This window comes from Mya arenaria, chromosome 17, assembly GCF_026914265.1.
Source record: "Mya arenaria isolate MELC-2E11 chromosome 17, ASM2691426v1".
Taxonomy (NCBI): domain Eukaryota; kingdom Metazoa; phylum Mollusca; class Bivalvia; order Myida; family Myidae; genus Mya; species Mya arenaria.
In genome coordinates, this window is record NC_069138.1 from 13,256,010 (window position 1) to 13,273,404 (window position 17,395).

Genomic DNA, 17,395 nt, shown 5'->3' on the forward strand with positions numbered 1-17,395 from the left:
ATATTTTGCTATCTATCTTCAGTGGATATTAAGTACGGTGATCGCGCTAACTGGTGTTCTAATATCTTACCACGTGACTGTTATGACGTCACCACGCAAAGGGAATGTTGTCTCACGTGTGATAACTTCAGGCGTAATGATTTACCGGGTATGTTGTATCACTTTCTCTGTAAAACACACGAACATCAAGGGCCTATGGGTTTTAATGACATATGGATTAGGGACATTTTGGTATAGTTTCTATATGAAATGCTCATAAAAACACCCGCGTATAAGCTGCTTTTAAAAGAAGGAAACACCTTATAAACCATTAAAGTAAGTACGTCCGTGTAAACATTGTTTAGTTTTTGCTTGGCCTAAATTATCAGCAACGCTTAGAAGTCATGTTCACGCATTGTAATGCAGCAATTTTTTTTATTTATTTTTTAGAACGACCGATTTTATTTTGATAATAGATAATTTTGTTATGGGTGAGTTCATAGTGAATAATAGAGAAGAATATTATAGATAACATGTGATAGCATTAGTTTACTTAGGATTATGGCTCTAACACTGACAAAAAAGCTTTGACATGCATTTTACTGAATCGAGTATTTAAAGCTACAGCTATATCCTAGCTACAGCTGTCTCCTAGCTACAATTGTATTCTAGCTACAGCTGTATCCTAGCTACAATTGTATTCTTACTATAGCTGTATTTTAACTTCTGTGGTATAAAATCAAATAATTAACTACTAAATACGAACTGAAGTTTGTCAGTATTCAAGTTACCGACTTATTTTAACCTATAGCTATATTTGAGTTACGGTTGTTTTAGCTACAGCTGTATATAGAGATACACTTGTATTTTAGCTGCAGCTATATATATAGCTACATCTGTTTTGTTAGCTACAGCTGTATATATAGCTATAGTTGTATTTATAGATATAATTATATTTTAGCACAGCTGTATTTATAGCTACCATTGTATTTTTAGCTACCAATATATTTTAGCTGTAGCTGTTATGTGCAATAAGCAAAAGGAACAGTCATTGTTCATAGCTGTAGCTGTTCTTATACAGAACGGAATGCCAATCTTAATTATTTAATTTTATCTTTACAGACTATTGCCCGTACGGGAACAAGTTGACAGACTGTTACTCCGGCCAGTATCATCCCTCGGAATGCTATTATCCAGAACGGAATGCACAATGTTGCGAGGCTTGCTACAACTTAGAGACTGGCGACAGAGGTAACCTAATGTCAATACAAGGCACACAAAAACAATATTTTTCAAACATGTTCTTTGCACGTCTGTTTTTCGAAAGAAGCCAGATAATGTTAGAGACTTTGGGTCGCTAGTGTCGTCGTCGGCATCGCCATCTTCGGCTTCGTCGTCGGTGTCGAAGATGTCGTTGTCGGTGTCGTAGTAGGTCTAGTCGTCATTGTGGTAGGCGTCGTCGTCGTCGTAGTAGGTCTAGTCGTCATTGTCGTAGGCGTCGTCGTCGTAGTAGTAAAAGTAGGTCTCGTCGTCGGTGTCGTAGGCGTCGTCGTCGTAGTAGTAGGTCAAGTTGTCATTGTCGTAGGCGTCGTCGTCGTCGTAGTAGTTCTCGTCGTCACTGTCGTAGGCGTCGACATTTGTGTCGTCGCAAGTGTCGTAGGTCTTTAAGTCGGCGTCGTCGGCGTCGTAGTGCAAGAACGTAAACCTCTGCCATTTTTCAAAAACCGTTCAATATTCTTCTGAAGCTTACCAAACGTGTTTACAGATTCAATACACAAATGCATAATAAGGTGCATAATTCTTCTTTAAATCATTGTTGAGTTACCCCCCCCCCCCTTATCGATTTAAATACCGCAGACGAGCGTTATCCTTTTTTATTTAAGGCCCCTTAATAGCACCCCCAATTCCTGGATCCATTCTTATTTTTTACCTTAGTGCCAAGTTGTTGCATCACCTTTTGTTTCATACATAACCATATTGATATACAAATGAAATTGTTAAATGTATTGATTAACCGTAAATTGTTGCTTACAGAATGTGAATACGGGGATAAAACCCCCGACTGTGAATCCGTTCAGAACCATCCTGGCCGCTGTTACAATTACACCGTTAGCCAAGTGTGTTGTGGGTCATGCCCGGACTATAGAGACTCCTCCAATCAAGGTATTGCGTGGTACTTGTAAACGGCCGTTCATAAAATTTGAAACAGTGAAATATCACTGATGAATCTCTATAAACTACCGGAAATCATATCATTAACCATACCATTCGTTTACAGGTTGTGAGTTTGGTGACCGCGTGAACACCGGATGTTACGTGTCAATGTGCGGCCAGTACTCCCCCGGGCGATTGCGTGACTGTTGTGGTACGTGTGAAGATTATATCAACAACCAGCAAACCACACCTACCACTGAGGATCCATATCCCAATACGACGGAAAAACAAACATCTAGTAAGTTTGGTGTGTGTGTGGGGGGGGGGGGTGTAAATTTGATTTTAGCTCCCCAGTTTTTAAAGAATATTAGTTGGGCTTTCATGATAGCATTGGTGACGCTGTTGTCATTGTTGTTGCCGAGGGCGTTGTACAAAAACCTTAACATTGGCCATAAATCACTAACCGTTCAACCTATTCAAATGAAACTTGGTACACATGTTGCCACAGACATTAAGCATATGTTTAGTTAAAAAAACAATGAAAACGACAGGGACAAGCACAGTTGTCAAATATTCAAATATGGAGTAACTGAGGCTTAAATGTTCATTGAGTAATGCCCCTTGTACGATTGAAACGAAATAAAAAACAGACGGGCGTTTGGGTTTTCTCCGCGGCGCCCTTGTTTCTACCCCATGATCCAACGTGTATAATGCCCTTCCAATTCTAAAGCTGCGCTCTAACAAATTGGCAGTTGTTTTCTAATTTTTGTCTCAGATTCATCTAATGCTGGTATCAATGACTTCAATTAAGTCAGATCAGATAATTTACTATAAAAAAGATCTCTATTGTTTGGAAAACATTAGTAACGCTTTCAGCCATAAAACAAGAACTACTATCTGATCTTTTGTCAGTAGTCCTAATTGACTGGTTTCCAGACATTTACGCAAAAATGGCTCGTTCCAAGATAGACAATATTTATTTTTTTAAACGGTCAATCTTTGAGAGTGCAGCTTTAAGTATGTGATTGGAAAGTAGGAATGTTTGTTTCGGAGTAGTGTTTTGGACGTGGAGCATGTCACCATTGGCATACATGCGTCTCACAAATCGAGCACATGGGTTGCCAGTATCACATGCATTTTGTTTCAACCACAAGCTTTGCCTTACTTGCAAGTTTTCGTTATTCATGTTGCTTTTTAGCGCATCTAAGCGCATTAGCATAAGGCCATACAAATTTGTTTCTATGTTTAGCGTCCATGAACGGATAGGTTTAGTGCTTCACGATCGATTTGTGTTTTACAATCAATCTTTCCGAATATTTGTAATTTCCTTTTATTATAATTCCGACTACAGAACACAACTGTTAACAACATGATTCATACTTTGTTCTTGTAATATTGGCATTTAATAACATAAAAGTATGCTTTCTGTGTGATGCCTATGTTCAACACACTTAATTTACTTCAGTTTTATTTGAACTCATTTTGCAGTGGAAATCTATATAATAATTGAGAATGGTCCAAAATGGACTCAGAAGGCTCTGGTGTCTATAGTCACCTTTTTAGTGTTCGGGAAATTTCTGGGGTTCGTTTGTTTTTTACTGGTTATCAAGGTACGTTTTCGTACTAAGGGCTGACGCTAAACATAAGAAGAATTTGGTATGGCCTAAGCATGCGTACATAAAAGTACAGTCAAAATCTCGATATGTCGAGCTCTGTTATCTGGATATTCCGGTTATTTCGAACTTTTTTCGAATGTGTTGGGTTAAGTCATACACTCTTTGTATCTCGGATATATCGAATACTCGTTGTCTCGAAGAATTTCCTTATGTCACAACGACTTCGACATAGCGAGTTTTGATTGTATATTTAATTTATAATACCTGGCTTAACATTTTGAACCTGCTTAGGGAGAGCTTTGAACGCTTTGCTTTGAAGACTCCTGTCTTTTCTAACAGTGCAGCTTTATATGTTTCATTGCATTTGCTTTATAAATGTTTCCCTGGCTTAATTCATTAGCTTACTCACTTATATTTAGATATATTTCGGTCTTCCTTTTGCAAAAACGGCACTGTCCTAGATGATCTAACGTTGTAACATTTGTTTTAAAAAACACGGTATATAATGAAGGGTTTTGGTAGTGTTTTTTTTCCGAAATATCGTATTCGGCATGAGTTTCGGGAAATCCAAATCCGAAAAACAACAACACTCGAGTAAAAGACACCCTCTCGGATTAAACCGTTGTACTATTAACCCTGTTCTACTGAAATGTTTTTCTGGGACAGTGAACTTGGTACTTTTCACCTTCGTTTCGTTGAACACGCTTTACCATGACCTTTCAACACCTTTCATGCATTAATATAAGTGTAATGTTATGCAAATACCAGCAACCAGTATGCGGATTTCAACAACTACAACAAGAAGACCAACAACAACTTCTACCTCAAGACCAACATCGCCAACAATAACAACGACAACAACAACAACAACGACCTCAACACTAAGGCCAACATCACCAACATCAATAAAAACAACATCAACAAAAAGACCAACATCGCCAACAACAACAACTTCAACGTCACCATCAAAAACTCCAACAACAGTATCATCAACAGCTTTACCACCTCCAGGGACTACAAAAGCATCAAGCAGTCGACCACCAATAACAACTAAAAGGCCAACGACACTGAAGAGTACAGTGGGACCGGTCTCGACGACGCCGACGACGACGGAAGATGATTCGAACTCTGGAGAAACCAACGGACTTGCAGATTTAATAAGTAAAACATATTGAGATTGGGAAGGGGACTTCATAACACGCATGCCAAAAAGAGGTTGAGGACGCGTTACTTTCGAATTGCATGTTGATGGTGTTTGGACTATTATTTTATTAACATACAGTCAAAACTCGCTATATCGAAGTCGTTGAGACCTCGAAAACTTCTTTGAGATAACCAACATTCGACATAACCGAAATTCAAAAAAGCAAATAAAAACACAATAGCCAACGCATTCGACAATAGTTCAACAGAACCAACACATCGAGGTAACAAAGTTCGACATAGCGAATTTTGACTGTATATACTCGCATGCTTTTAACATATTTTTTATATTATTACCAGGTCTACTTACCTTCTTTCTATTATGGTATAGCAGGGATATATACGGCCATTCTCACTATCTTCCGATTTCATTTAATTTGTAATTACAAAAAAAAAAATTATTATTGTGAAACACTTTGTTTTATAAGACGCATCTAGTTTGAATTAAAAAAAATCAATATAAATTTGTCCTAAGGTTTTTATTAAATATATTCTAAAATTCTTATTCTTAGTTACGAGATATTGTCAAACCAGCGGTCCGTTTGAATGAAGGATTTTAGGCGTCACTTCAACAGTCGTAAGTCTGAAGTAACATCACATATGGCATACAGTCATTTTTTGTTTCTTTATGCTGTTCTTGTTAAACAGAAACTGTTCTTGTAAAACATATAGAATATTCAACTGCTTGTTGTACTCGCTAATGAATGATTATTAAAAAGAGATTGTTATCTTTCTTTGTGTTTATTTTACACATGTATACAATACTATATGTAAGATAAAAATTAGAGCCTGTGGTCGCATGTCCTGTAACAGTAACTTGTTAACACAAAAGGATTGTCGCTTTTTGAATGAATAATGTAATTTATTCAAAGAAATCTACAAACAATATTGTAAGGGAACATTGGTGCTTAAAACTGGTGCATGTACTGTATCTGTTTGCCTTTAATATGATGAGCAAAGATAATAATTAAATCGATTAATAATCGATCATTAATCGGTATCTTAAACCGATTATCTATCGTAATTTTTCTTTCCGATTCCCAACACTAGTACAAATGTTATTAAATTAAAAGAAGTAAATATATTTCGGACATGAGTGGTTTTCGGACAGTCACGATTTAAACTTTGTTTTTAAAGGATGTTTCCTTTGTTCAGATAGAACTACACTTTCGCCATATGTTCTAACAATTTTGTTTATATGAAGACATCCCGACCCTCGCTCAGGGTGTTTTGCGGAAACTCTGTAAACCTCTTTTCCGCAAAACACCCTCCGCACGGGCCGGAATGAACCGATCTTACACTCTCGGCCATGGAAGATACTCATAATCTAGAAGGTATTTTGAAAAATAACTTCAGAAAATGTCCAAGATCGTCTCTTCAACTGGTACTTCAACTGGTACATGTTATCTTCCGCATGCGTTGACACAATTCACTAACGATAAGTTTTATTATCTTAAAACAATATTATTTATGTCTTTAAGAGAGCACTTGTTCAATTGGAAATAATTACAGTTAAGTATATTACATTTGTAAAAATGGTACGGAAAAAGAAATAGTGTGGCAAACACTATGAGAAGCCAATTACGAATAAACTAAAACCTATCTTTGCTGATAATTAACCCTGTTTTTATAAGTGTTATTTTGTATCCGTTTTAGCGTCAGTGGGGCCTATTGTGGGCGGAGCTGTGGGAGGAGTCTTGTTCGTTGTCATAGTGATTCTGGTTGCCTGCTTCCTTATAAGGAGAAACAAACGGGACCCTGTGAAAGCATATGTTTCAAATGTAAGTAAAATGGAGAAAAAAAACAATTCTTAAATTATAATGATAATTTAAATCAACAATATGACAATGCATATAAACGATTCACGCATATTCTTCGAGTTTTAGATCGAAAAATGCTTTGATAATACGCTTTTTATGGTATATTCTTATGTAACGCTTCTAACTGTAACACTTCTAGCCGTACAATTTAAACGTGTTTCACATACGATTATCCCAACATATACTAGATGTCCGAAAAGCTTAGTGGTTAGCGCACTTGTACTCACTTAATACGGATCGAATCAAGGACTGGGCGTGTGTGAGTTTGGTTGGTGGCTACAAAGCAGGACAAGTGCGCTTTCTTCGGAAACAACGGTTTTCCCCATAACAGGAAAACACACCCTCGCGCATCATCGTGTCAACGAAAATGACCAGTCGCCAGTTGTTAATCAAATAATCAGTCGACCAAAAACATGATTATATTTTATCAACTAGTAAAAACACATGGTTGCATTGTCCCATGGATTAACTGAAAAACACATCTCGAAATGATACCAAATTGCAGTTATTGAACTGGTCAAAACATGTTTCTAAATCCACATAATATAATTTGTATTTTGTTGCTCTCACAGGGGTCGTACCCAATGAACCCAGGCGCAAACCCCGACCCCCGGAGTAGACCCCACACTGCCCCAATGTTTGATAACCAGGGATTCACCGCATTTTCAAACCCGTCTAGCGCCAGTAGCAGGTAAGAATATATATATAGTGCTGTTTGACAGAAGTGGCAGTAGTGCTGTATACCTGCGTCAAAACACACGATATTGCGTTAAAACTTATTTGAAGAGCATTTTGCGCACACGGTTTACCTTTTATATAAAGTTACATTTTATTTTAACAACATTTCAAAGCAAAGAATGCTATGGTTTTGACCTACTTTGTCATCCTCAGTTTTCTGTTATGCACCATCGAGTGTCTAATTTATTATAAAGAAAGCATATTGAGTCAATTATTTGAAATAATATCGAACATCACAGAAAATTATATACAGCTGGGTTAATATTCATTACAACACCTCTAAAATAAGTAATTTTCTAACTTAAGTAGATTTCCTTTATTTTTCAAAGTAAAAATAAAATTGAGAAAAAAGTGTGTTTGAAACAAAATTATGAATTTTATTAAAGTTAAAAGAAACAGGGTCCAGATATGATATAACACAATCAGTGAAATTAATTTATTAAGAAATTAGTTAGTATGTTGTTTTAACTACATTCTAATGAATAAATCAAATTATTTTTTCTTATAATTCTAGACACCCCCATCAATCCGCCGGATACAAAGCCGCTGGTCAACCAAATAATCGTAATAGCATGCCAGCTCATATGAACGGTCAACCTCTTCACTATGCAAGTCGTCAGGTGCCAAATAACATGTCGCTTCCGGTTGGTCACGCGCAAGGTCACATGACCTCAGCAGCAGGTCACATGTCTCAAAACCAGCAGCCGATTGGTCAAAGGCAACATAGGAGCCAGTTACAGAAATCAGAAAAGGACGAGGAAGTTTATGACTATATAGATGACAGTGATGTGAGGTAAGAATGAAAGAGCACTACAAATCCTGCCTGTTAAGGGGCATGTTTTAAATGTAGGTCAATGTAATTTATATGTTTTTGTTTTTGTTTTTTAAAGAATGTTTTTACAAACAATTTGGAGCCACACTATTAAGGCATTTGTTTTAAAGTGATACTCTTATTTAAAATTATGACATACACATGTATAACCTGCATGAATTTGAGTGATAAAACTACTTACTAAATAATGCATTTATAGAAAATAAAAATTACTGATAATAAGATTGTAACCGTGTATTCAGTAGTTGAAAAGCAAAACTATTAAATGATTGGTGAATGCTAAAAGATTTAGTGTGATCTACTATCATCTCATAAGGAAGAAATCACAAAAGGTCGACTGGTTCAGGCAAAATGAACGCAAATCTTAATCTGCAAAACATTCAAATGCAATTTTTTTTCGTACTCTCCTTAATAAGAAAACTCTAATATACGTAATCTTATTTTAGTGTTTAAAACTCTGCTATTTCAATAAAATAAAATGCTTGTTTCATGAAATTGAAACTCCATTGATGTTGATAATATTTTGCTCTAATTTTAGGAACACTGTAAATTGCAAACTATACATATGTTGGGCCGTGATTACGAACCGTCTCAAGTCTGAGTTCAGACTCAATTTGCAAATCTGAGTATCTTCATTTCATTGCAACTTTCTTTCTAGTTGAGTGTTGGTGATGAAATTTGTTGAATTTTATCAATATTCGAAATAGTACATTTATTGACATTTATTTTTCTAAAATGAATGGAATAAACATGATTCCTTGTAGTTTATTTCATAAAAAAGTGCTTTTCTGAGTCTAAGTCTAGACTTGAACGTAAGTATAAAAAGTGCTTTTCTGAGTCTAAGTCTAGACTTGAACGTGAGTATAAAAAGTGCTTTTCTGAGTCTAAGTCTAGACTTGAACGTGAGTATAAAAAGTGCTTTTCTGAGTCGTAGTCTAGACTTGAACGTAAGTATAAAAAAGTGCTTTTCTGAGTCGTAGTCCAGACTTGAACGTAAGTATGTTATTAATAATGGCCAAAGAATTTTAACAAACTACTGCGAATACAAATTGAATAACATTGTTAGTATTATAACCTTTGTTTTTATTGTACTATAGGACCGTGGTATCGGGGCCTGTCAGACGGCCTACATTACCGTCAAGACCGGAAGGAGCAGCAGGTACTGACGGCGTCTACCTTGAGCCTCTAGCGGCCGACGACTACACCAATCCTAGCTTCAATGCTGAAGGGGATGGCGATAGTCACCCGTATCACATTCTTGAGAAACGTAAGAACTCTTTATATTGTGTTAGGAGTTTGGAGATGGAGATTGTTGGTTGGAGATTTTTGGGACATACTTTAAAATTACGTATTGTACGACTGCAGTTTCAAATTGATAGTTCAATTAAACACCGCTATTCCGAACACCGTTTATCCGAACTTATCGCTTTTTATTATGTATCTTAGTTTAAACACTCTTAATGATTTGCCACACTTTATTTCATCATAAAAGACAGTGTGTTTTACAAAAAATACGAGCGAGTCCCTTTCAAGACTGCATTAGCATCTGTGCGAATATTGTTTTATTTTACGGCAGATAAGAAGTCGCTTATTTTACGGTAGATAAGTAATCGCTTATTAGTCGCTTATTTTACGATAGATAAGTAATCGCTTATTAGTCGCTTGTTTACGGTAGATAAGCAATCGCTTATTAGTCGCTTATTTTACGGTAGAAAAGTTATCGCTTATTAGTCGCTTGTTTACGGTAGATAAGCAATCGCTTATTAGTCGCCTATTTTACGGTAAATAAGTTATCGCTTATTAGTCGCTTATTTTACGGTAGAAAAGTTATCGCTTATTATTCGCTTATTTTACGGTATATAAGTAATCGCTTATTAGTTGCCTATTTTACGGTAGATAAGTAATCGCTTACTAGTCCCTTATTTTACGGTAAATAAGTAATCGCTTATTAGTCGCTTATTTTACGGTAGATAAGAAATCGCTTATTAGTCGCCTATTTTACGGTAGATAAGTAATCGCTTATTAGTCGCTTATTTTACGATAGATAAGTAATCGCTTATTAGTCGCTTGTTTACGGTAGATAAGCAATCGCTTATTAGTCGCCTATTTTACGGTAAATAAGTTATCGCTTATTAGTCGCTTATTTTACGGTAGATAAGTAATCGCCTATTAGTCGCTTATTTTACGGTAGATAAGTAATCGCTTATTAGTCGCTTATTTTACGGTAGATAAGTAATCGCTAAATAAGTCGCTAAGTTATCGCTTATTAGTCGCTTATTTTACGGTAGATAAGTAATTGCTTATTAGACGCGTAATTTACGGTAGATAAGTAATCGCTTATTAGTCGCTAAGTTATCGCTTATTAGTCGCTTATTTTACGATAGATAAGTAATCGCTTATTTGTCGCTTATTTTACGGTAGATAAGTAATGGCTTATTAGTTGCTTATTTTACGGTATATAAGTAATTGCTTATTAGTCGCTTATTTTACGGTAGATAAGTAATCGCTTATTAGTCGCTAAGTTATCGCTTATTAGTCGCTTGTTTTACGGTAGATAAGTAATTGCTTATTAGTCGCTTATTTTACGGTAGATAAGTAATTGCTTATTAGTCGCTTATTTCACGGTAGATAAGTAATTGCTTATTAGTCGCTAAGTTATCGCTTATTATTCGCTTATTTTACGGTAGATAAGTAATTGCTTATTAGTCGCTTATTTGACGGTAGATAAGTAATCGCTTATTAGTCGCTAAGTTATCGCTTATAAGTCGCTTATTTTACGGTAAATAAGTACTCGCTTATTAGTCGCTAATTTAACGGTAGATAAGTAATTGCTTATTAGTCGCCTATTTTACGGTAGATAAGTAATCGCTTATTAGTCGCTTATTTTACGGTAAATAAGTAATTTCTTATTAGTCGCTTATTTTACGGTAGATAAGTAATCGCTTATTAGTCGCTTATTTTACGGTAGATAAGTAATCGCTAAATAAGTCGCTAAGTTATCGCTTATTAGTCGCTTATTTTACGGTAGATAAGTAATTGCTTATTAGACGCGTAATTTACGGTAGATAAGTAATCGCTTATTAGTCGCTAAGTTATCGCTTATTAGTCGCTTATTTTACGATAGATAAGTAATCGCTTATTTGTCGCTTATTTTACGGTAGATAAGTAATAGCTTATTAGTTGCTTATTTTACGGTATATAAGTAATTGCTTATTAGTCGCTTATTTTACGGTAGATAAGTAATCGCTTATTAGTCGCTAAGTTATCGCTTATTAGTCGCTTGTTTTACTGTAGATAAGTAATTGCTTATTAGTCGCTTATTTTACGGTAGATAAGTAATTGCTTATTAGTCGCTTATTTTACGGTAGATAAGTAATCGCTTATTAGTCGCTAAGTTATCGCTTATTAGTCGCTTGTTTTACGGTAGATAAGTAATTGCTTATTAGTCGCTTATTTTACGGTAGATAAGTAATTGCTTATTAGTCGCTTATTTCACGGTAGATAAGTAATTGCTTATTAGTCGCTAAGTTATCGCTTATTATTCGCTTATTTTACGGTAGATAAGTAATTGCTTATTAGTCGCTTATTTGACGGTAGATAAGTAATCGCTTATTAGTCGCTAAGTTATCGCTTATAAGTCGCTTATTTTACGGTAAATAAGTACTCGCTTATTAGTCGCTAATTTAACGGTAGATAAGTAATTGCTTATTAGTCGCTTATTTAGCGGTAGATAAGTAATCGCTTATTAGTCGCTTATTAAACGGTAGATAAGTAATCGCTTATAAGTCGCTTATATTACGGTAGATAAGTAATTTCTTATTAGTCGCTTATTTGACGGTAGATAAGTAATCGCTTATTAGTCGCTAAGTTATCGCTTATTAGTCGCTTATTTTACGGTAGATAAGTACTCGCTTATTAGTCGCTAATTTTACGGTAGATAAGTAATTGCTTATTAGTCGCTTATTTAACGGTAGATAAGTAATCGCTTATTAGTCGATTATTAAACGGTAGATAAGTAATCGCTTATTAGTCGCTTATATTACGGTAGATAAGTAATTTCTTATTAGTCGCTTATTTTATGGTAGATAGTTATCGCTTAATAGTCGCTAAGTTATCGCTTATTAGTCGCTTATTTTACGGTAGATAAGTAATCTCTTATAAGTCGCTTATTTTACGGTAGATAAGTAATCGCTTATAAGTCGCTTATTTTACGGTAGATAAGTAATCGCCTATTGGTCGCTTATTCTACGGTAGATAAGTAATCGCCTATTTGTCGCTTATTTTACGGTAGATAAGTAATCGCCTATTAGTCGCTAAGTTATCGCTTATTAGTCGCTTATTTTACGGTAGATAAGTAATCGCCTATTAGTCGCTTATTCTACGGTAGATAAGTAATCGCCTATTAGTCGCTTATTTTACGGTAGATAAGTAATCGCCTATTAGTCGCTAAGTTATCGCTTATTAGTCGCTTATTTTACTGTAGATAAGTAATCGCCTATTAGTCGCTAAGTTATCGCTTATTAGTCGCTTATTTTACGGCAGATAAGTAATCGCTTATTAGTCTCTAAGTTATCGCTTATTAGTCGCTTATTTTACGGTAGATAAGTAATCGCCTATTAGTCGCTAAGTTATCGCTTATTAGTCGCTTATTTTACGGTAGATAAGTAATCGCTTATTAGTCTCTAAGTTATTAGTCGGCGCCCAGAAGGGCGCCGACTATATTTGATATTACTTTAGAAATATTCTAACTTAGGGACTAGTTCATAAAATGCAGAACAATGCTTTCAATAGTTTCAATGTTGCATGATAAAATATGAAGTTTAGTATGTTTTATAAAACTGTACACTTTAATTGATAATGAAACCTTAAATTATAATAGACCTGCTTATTATTTTGAATTTTTTTATTTTAAATACCAACTCAATCATAACAACTCGGCCATTTCCGAGATAGATACAGGCCGAGGTGTTCCGATTGATACCAATTCAATAGATGAAGGTTACACGGTACTATTACAATGTCCTTTATGTTTGTAAACCTTCAACGCAGTAATCTCACTTGGCGACAGCAAAAATGCCGAGTTTTGAAAAATTAACATTGAGCTTAATTGTTTGTTTTGAAAATGTCATTCGAAGGAACGAACTCCAGATAATTCCCTCTTGATGTATAGTATTTTTACTTTTTAAAACTTATTATCACTGAAATAATAACCATTTTTGATTTTCTGCATGCACGTTTTTCTTCTTATTTTATTGCGCCGACTTGATGCTATGCATCAACTTTTTTCTTGTCGCTTATTAGTCCCTTATTTTACGGTAGATAAGTAATCGCTTATTTTACGGTAGATCAGTGGCTTGGATCAAGTATTAAAAAAGAAGCAACGTGTTAAAACAAGTTTGTTTTATGTTTTCAGCGGAGAACCAGCATGCTCATCAGTACATGCAATTGTAACCTTTCTTCGAATGGGCATTACTAGAAGCGGACTAAATCAAGCCACAAAGCCAGAATTTGTGAAAGAAAATACCCAGATCTGCTTTACCTTTAGATTTGTATATAAACATGTGTCGTTTTGGGCAGATCATGATATGTATTACGATTCTTATCATAACTCTGAGCAACAGTTTTTATTAAGGAAATTAAGGCTGTTTCAATAACGATTCCAAAATTAAAGGAGTAAAATGCTTTTCAATAAAAAAATACCGTAAGGACATTTATCTCATCGATTCTGCCTGATCTGGTGCACTCATAAGCGATGAAACACATTCGGCACTCATCGGCCACTTTCCATAGAAAAGTAGTTAATGGACTGTTTACGATGACAGAAATCTAAACATTTAACCACGCTGCAAGTAGTGCACGTAGTGATTTCAATATTGCAGATAAACTTAATATCGATTTACTCTTGGGAATTCTAATTATTCATGCAATAAAACACTTCAATGGCAATCATTTTAGACTTGTAAAACACAATACACTTTGAAAGTCTATAATAAATGGATACTATTATTTAAGACTTTACGAACTACTTCTACTGATGTACCTGTATTCATCCGAGTTTGTTTTCAATTGAAAATGACTGAGGAGCTCCGAATGCAGTGAAATGGGGCACCGACCAAAATCAAGCTAGTTCTCTGATTCTCAACGTCATGCTTAACTCTGATGCGCCTTGACCCAATTTAATTTTAGTATTTATTTTGAGGAAGAAGCTTGCTGATAGCTTATATGTAAAATAAATGATGAACATGTATCAGACATAAAGTATATTAGAGTTTGTATATAAGATCTTTGATTTAACTAAAATTGAACGCGAAATAACCTATTTTGATTTTTTTCAAAACAAAAAAAAACCTGTTTGATATTTTTTATATATAATGCATGTATATTAATGTATGTACATAGCACTCAACTGATACCGAAATAATGTGGGGTCACCAAGACTCAAAAGTTAATGCATTTGAAAAACAGATACCTTAAATATATCTTTAAATCATCCATAGACATTAAGACTTATTCCTATGAGGCTATTATTTTTGAAATCCATTTTTTCTTACACTACTCATTCTATTTTAACATATATATACTCCTCAGAATGTAAACTTACATTGGTAACATTTTGTGTACACGTCGATACTTTTGTTTATATATAATTATGTTTTTATCATGAAGTTGGTTCCGTTTTTTTTTTCAGTATTGGACTGGAAATCCATTCTTTTGTACAGTTTTACATACAATACTGTCACTTATTATTGAAATAATTTTTTTGTAAATGAAATCCAACGATTGATGTGATAAATTTGAAAGGAATCTCATTTTATATTTTGTAAATACTATGTTGTTAATACTGTTTTAGAGTTTTGTATATTTATTTGTTTGTATTTTAACTCTATACCGTGTTCAGATGCATACATTTACTGTTGCTTTAAAAGTGAAAATGAGTTTACAAAGGACTTGCAATTTGATGCTCTGCAAAACTTACATTTCATTTAAAAAAAGTTTTTGTTTTGTAATCTTACGTATATTTATGCTGAAGCCAATTTAATACTCATTAAAGTTATATTTTATACGATCTTGTTGTTGTTGTTGTTGTATTGTTGTTGTTGTTGGTGGTGGTGTTGGTGGTGGTGGTGGTTTTTACAAATTATTTTTGCTCGATTTTAAAGACAGCTGATAACTGATTTGTATCACTCTCGAGTCCGTAACCAGTAATGTGACCTTTCTGAGAGGCCATGAAAAAAGTACCCCGGGTGTGGTTCGAACCCACAACCTCTAGGATAAGAGACGCACACCTATATCACTAAACCACTCACATACGGACCATTCTTTGTTAACGTTTAAGGACAAAGGTAGCGCAAACAGTGAGTGTAATATACGAACTTACCTCTATCTATGTTAAAGGACAACGGTAGCGCGAACAGTGAGTGTAATATACGGACTGACCTCTATCTATGTTTAAGGACAATGGTAGCGCGAACAGTGAGCGTAATATACGGACTGACCTCTATCTATGTTTAAGGACAATGGTAGCGCGAACAGTGAGCGTAATATACGGACTGACCTCTGTCTATGTTAAAGGACAATGGCAGCGCCAACAGTGAGCTGTGAGTGTTATATACAGACTGACCTCTGTCTATGTTAAAGGACATCGGTAGCGCCAACAGTGAGCTGTGAGTGTTATATACAGACTGACCTCTGTCTATGTTAAAGGACATCGGTAGCGCCAACAGTGAGCTGTGAGTGTAATATACGGACTGACCTCTGTCTATGTTAAAGGACAACGGTAGCGCCAACAGTGAGTGTAATATACGGACTGACCTCTGTCTATGTTTAAGGACAACGGTAGCGCCAACAGTGAGTGTAATATACGGACTGACCTCTGTCTATGTTTAAGGACAACGGTAGCGCCAACAGTGAGTGTAATATACGGACTGACCTCTGTCTATGTTTAAGGACAACGGTAGCGCCAACAGTGAGTGTAATATACGGACTGACCTCTGTCTATGTTTAAGGACAACGGTAGCGCCAACAGTGAGTGTAATATACGGACTGACCTCTATCTATGTTTAAGGACAACGGTAGCGCGAACAGTAGGTGTAATATACGGACTGACCTCTGTCTATGTTTAAGGACAACGGTAGCGCCAACAGTGAGTGTAATATACGGACTGACCTCTGTCTATGTTTAAGGACAACGGTAGCGCCAACAGTAGGTGTAATATACGGATTGACCTCGCGGCGAGTTTGACCTACGGACGTTTTTCTGTCAACCTTTCTGGACAACAGAGCGCCAACGGCGAGTTTGACCTACGGACAATTTTTATCAACCTTTATGGACAATGGTGGCGCCTGCAGCGAGATTGACCTACGGACAATGTTCTGCCAACCTTTATGGATAACGGTGGCGCCAGCGGCGAGTTTAACATACGTACAATTTTATGTTAACCTTTATGGATAACGGTGGCGCCAGGGGTGAGATTGACCTACGGACAGTTTTCTATCAATCAACCTTAATGGATAACGGAGCGCCAGCGGCGAGTTTGACCTACAGACGTTTTTCTGTCAACCTTTCTGGACAACAGAGCGCCAGCGGCGAGTTTGACCTACAGACAATTTTTATCAACCTTTATGGACAATGGTGGCGCCAGCGGCGAGTTTGACCTACGGACAATTTTCTATCAATCTTTATGGACAATGGTGGCGCCTGCAGCGAGTTTGACCTACACACGCGCAATTCTCTGTCTACGTTTAAGGACAACGCTGGCGCCAACGGCGAGTGTTACACACGGGCAATTCTCTGTCTACGTTTAAGGACAACGCTGGCGCCAACGGCGAGTGTTACATTTGGGCAATTCTCTGTCTACGTTAAAAGAAAACGCTGGCGCCAACGGCGAGTGTAGCACGCGGGCAATTCTCTGTCTACGTTTAAGGACAACGCTGGCGCCAACGGCGAGTGTAACATATGGGCAATTCTCTGTCTACGTTTAAGGACAACGCTGGCGCCAACGGCGAGTGTTACATATGGGCAATTCTCTGTCTACGTTAAAAGACAACGCTGGC

General features: G+C 36.1%; 1 protein-coding gene across 1 annotated transcript in view; it reads left to right on the forward strand.

Moving 5' to 3' along the window:
• The window catches only part of LOC128223200 (neurogenic locus notch homolog protein 1-like), a 46,181-nt gene extending 30,810 nt beyond the window's left edge, over positions 1–15,371 (forward strand). Inside the window, exons 18-26 of the mRNA XM_052932491.1 lie at positions 23–148; positions 1,102–1,230; positions 2,014–2,142; positions 2,258–2,431; positions 6,609–6,733; positions 7,345–7,463; positions 8,025–8,303; positions 9,440–9,609; positions 13,756–15,371. Coding sequence (XP_052788451.1) covers positions 23–148; positions 1,102–1,230; positions 2,014–2,142; positions 2,258–2,431; positions 6,609–6,733; positions 7,345–7,463; positions 8,025–8,303; positions 9,440–9,609; positions 13,756–13,793 — 1,289 coding nt within the window. The 3' untranslated portion in view covers positions 13,794–15,371. The remainder of the gene's footprint in view (positions 1–22; positions 149–1,101; positions 1,231–2,013; positions 2,143–2,257; positions 2,432–6,608; positions 6,734–7,344; positions 7,464–8,024; positions 8,304–9,439; positions 9,610–13,755) is intronic.
• Positions 15,372–17,395: the final 2,024 nt, after the last annotated feature.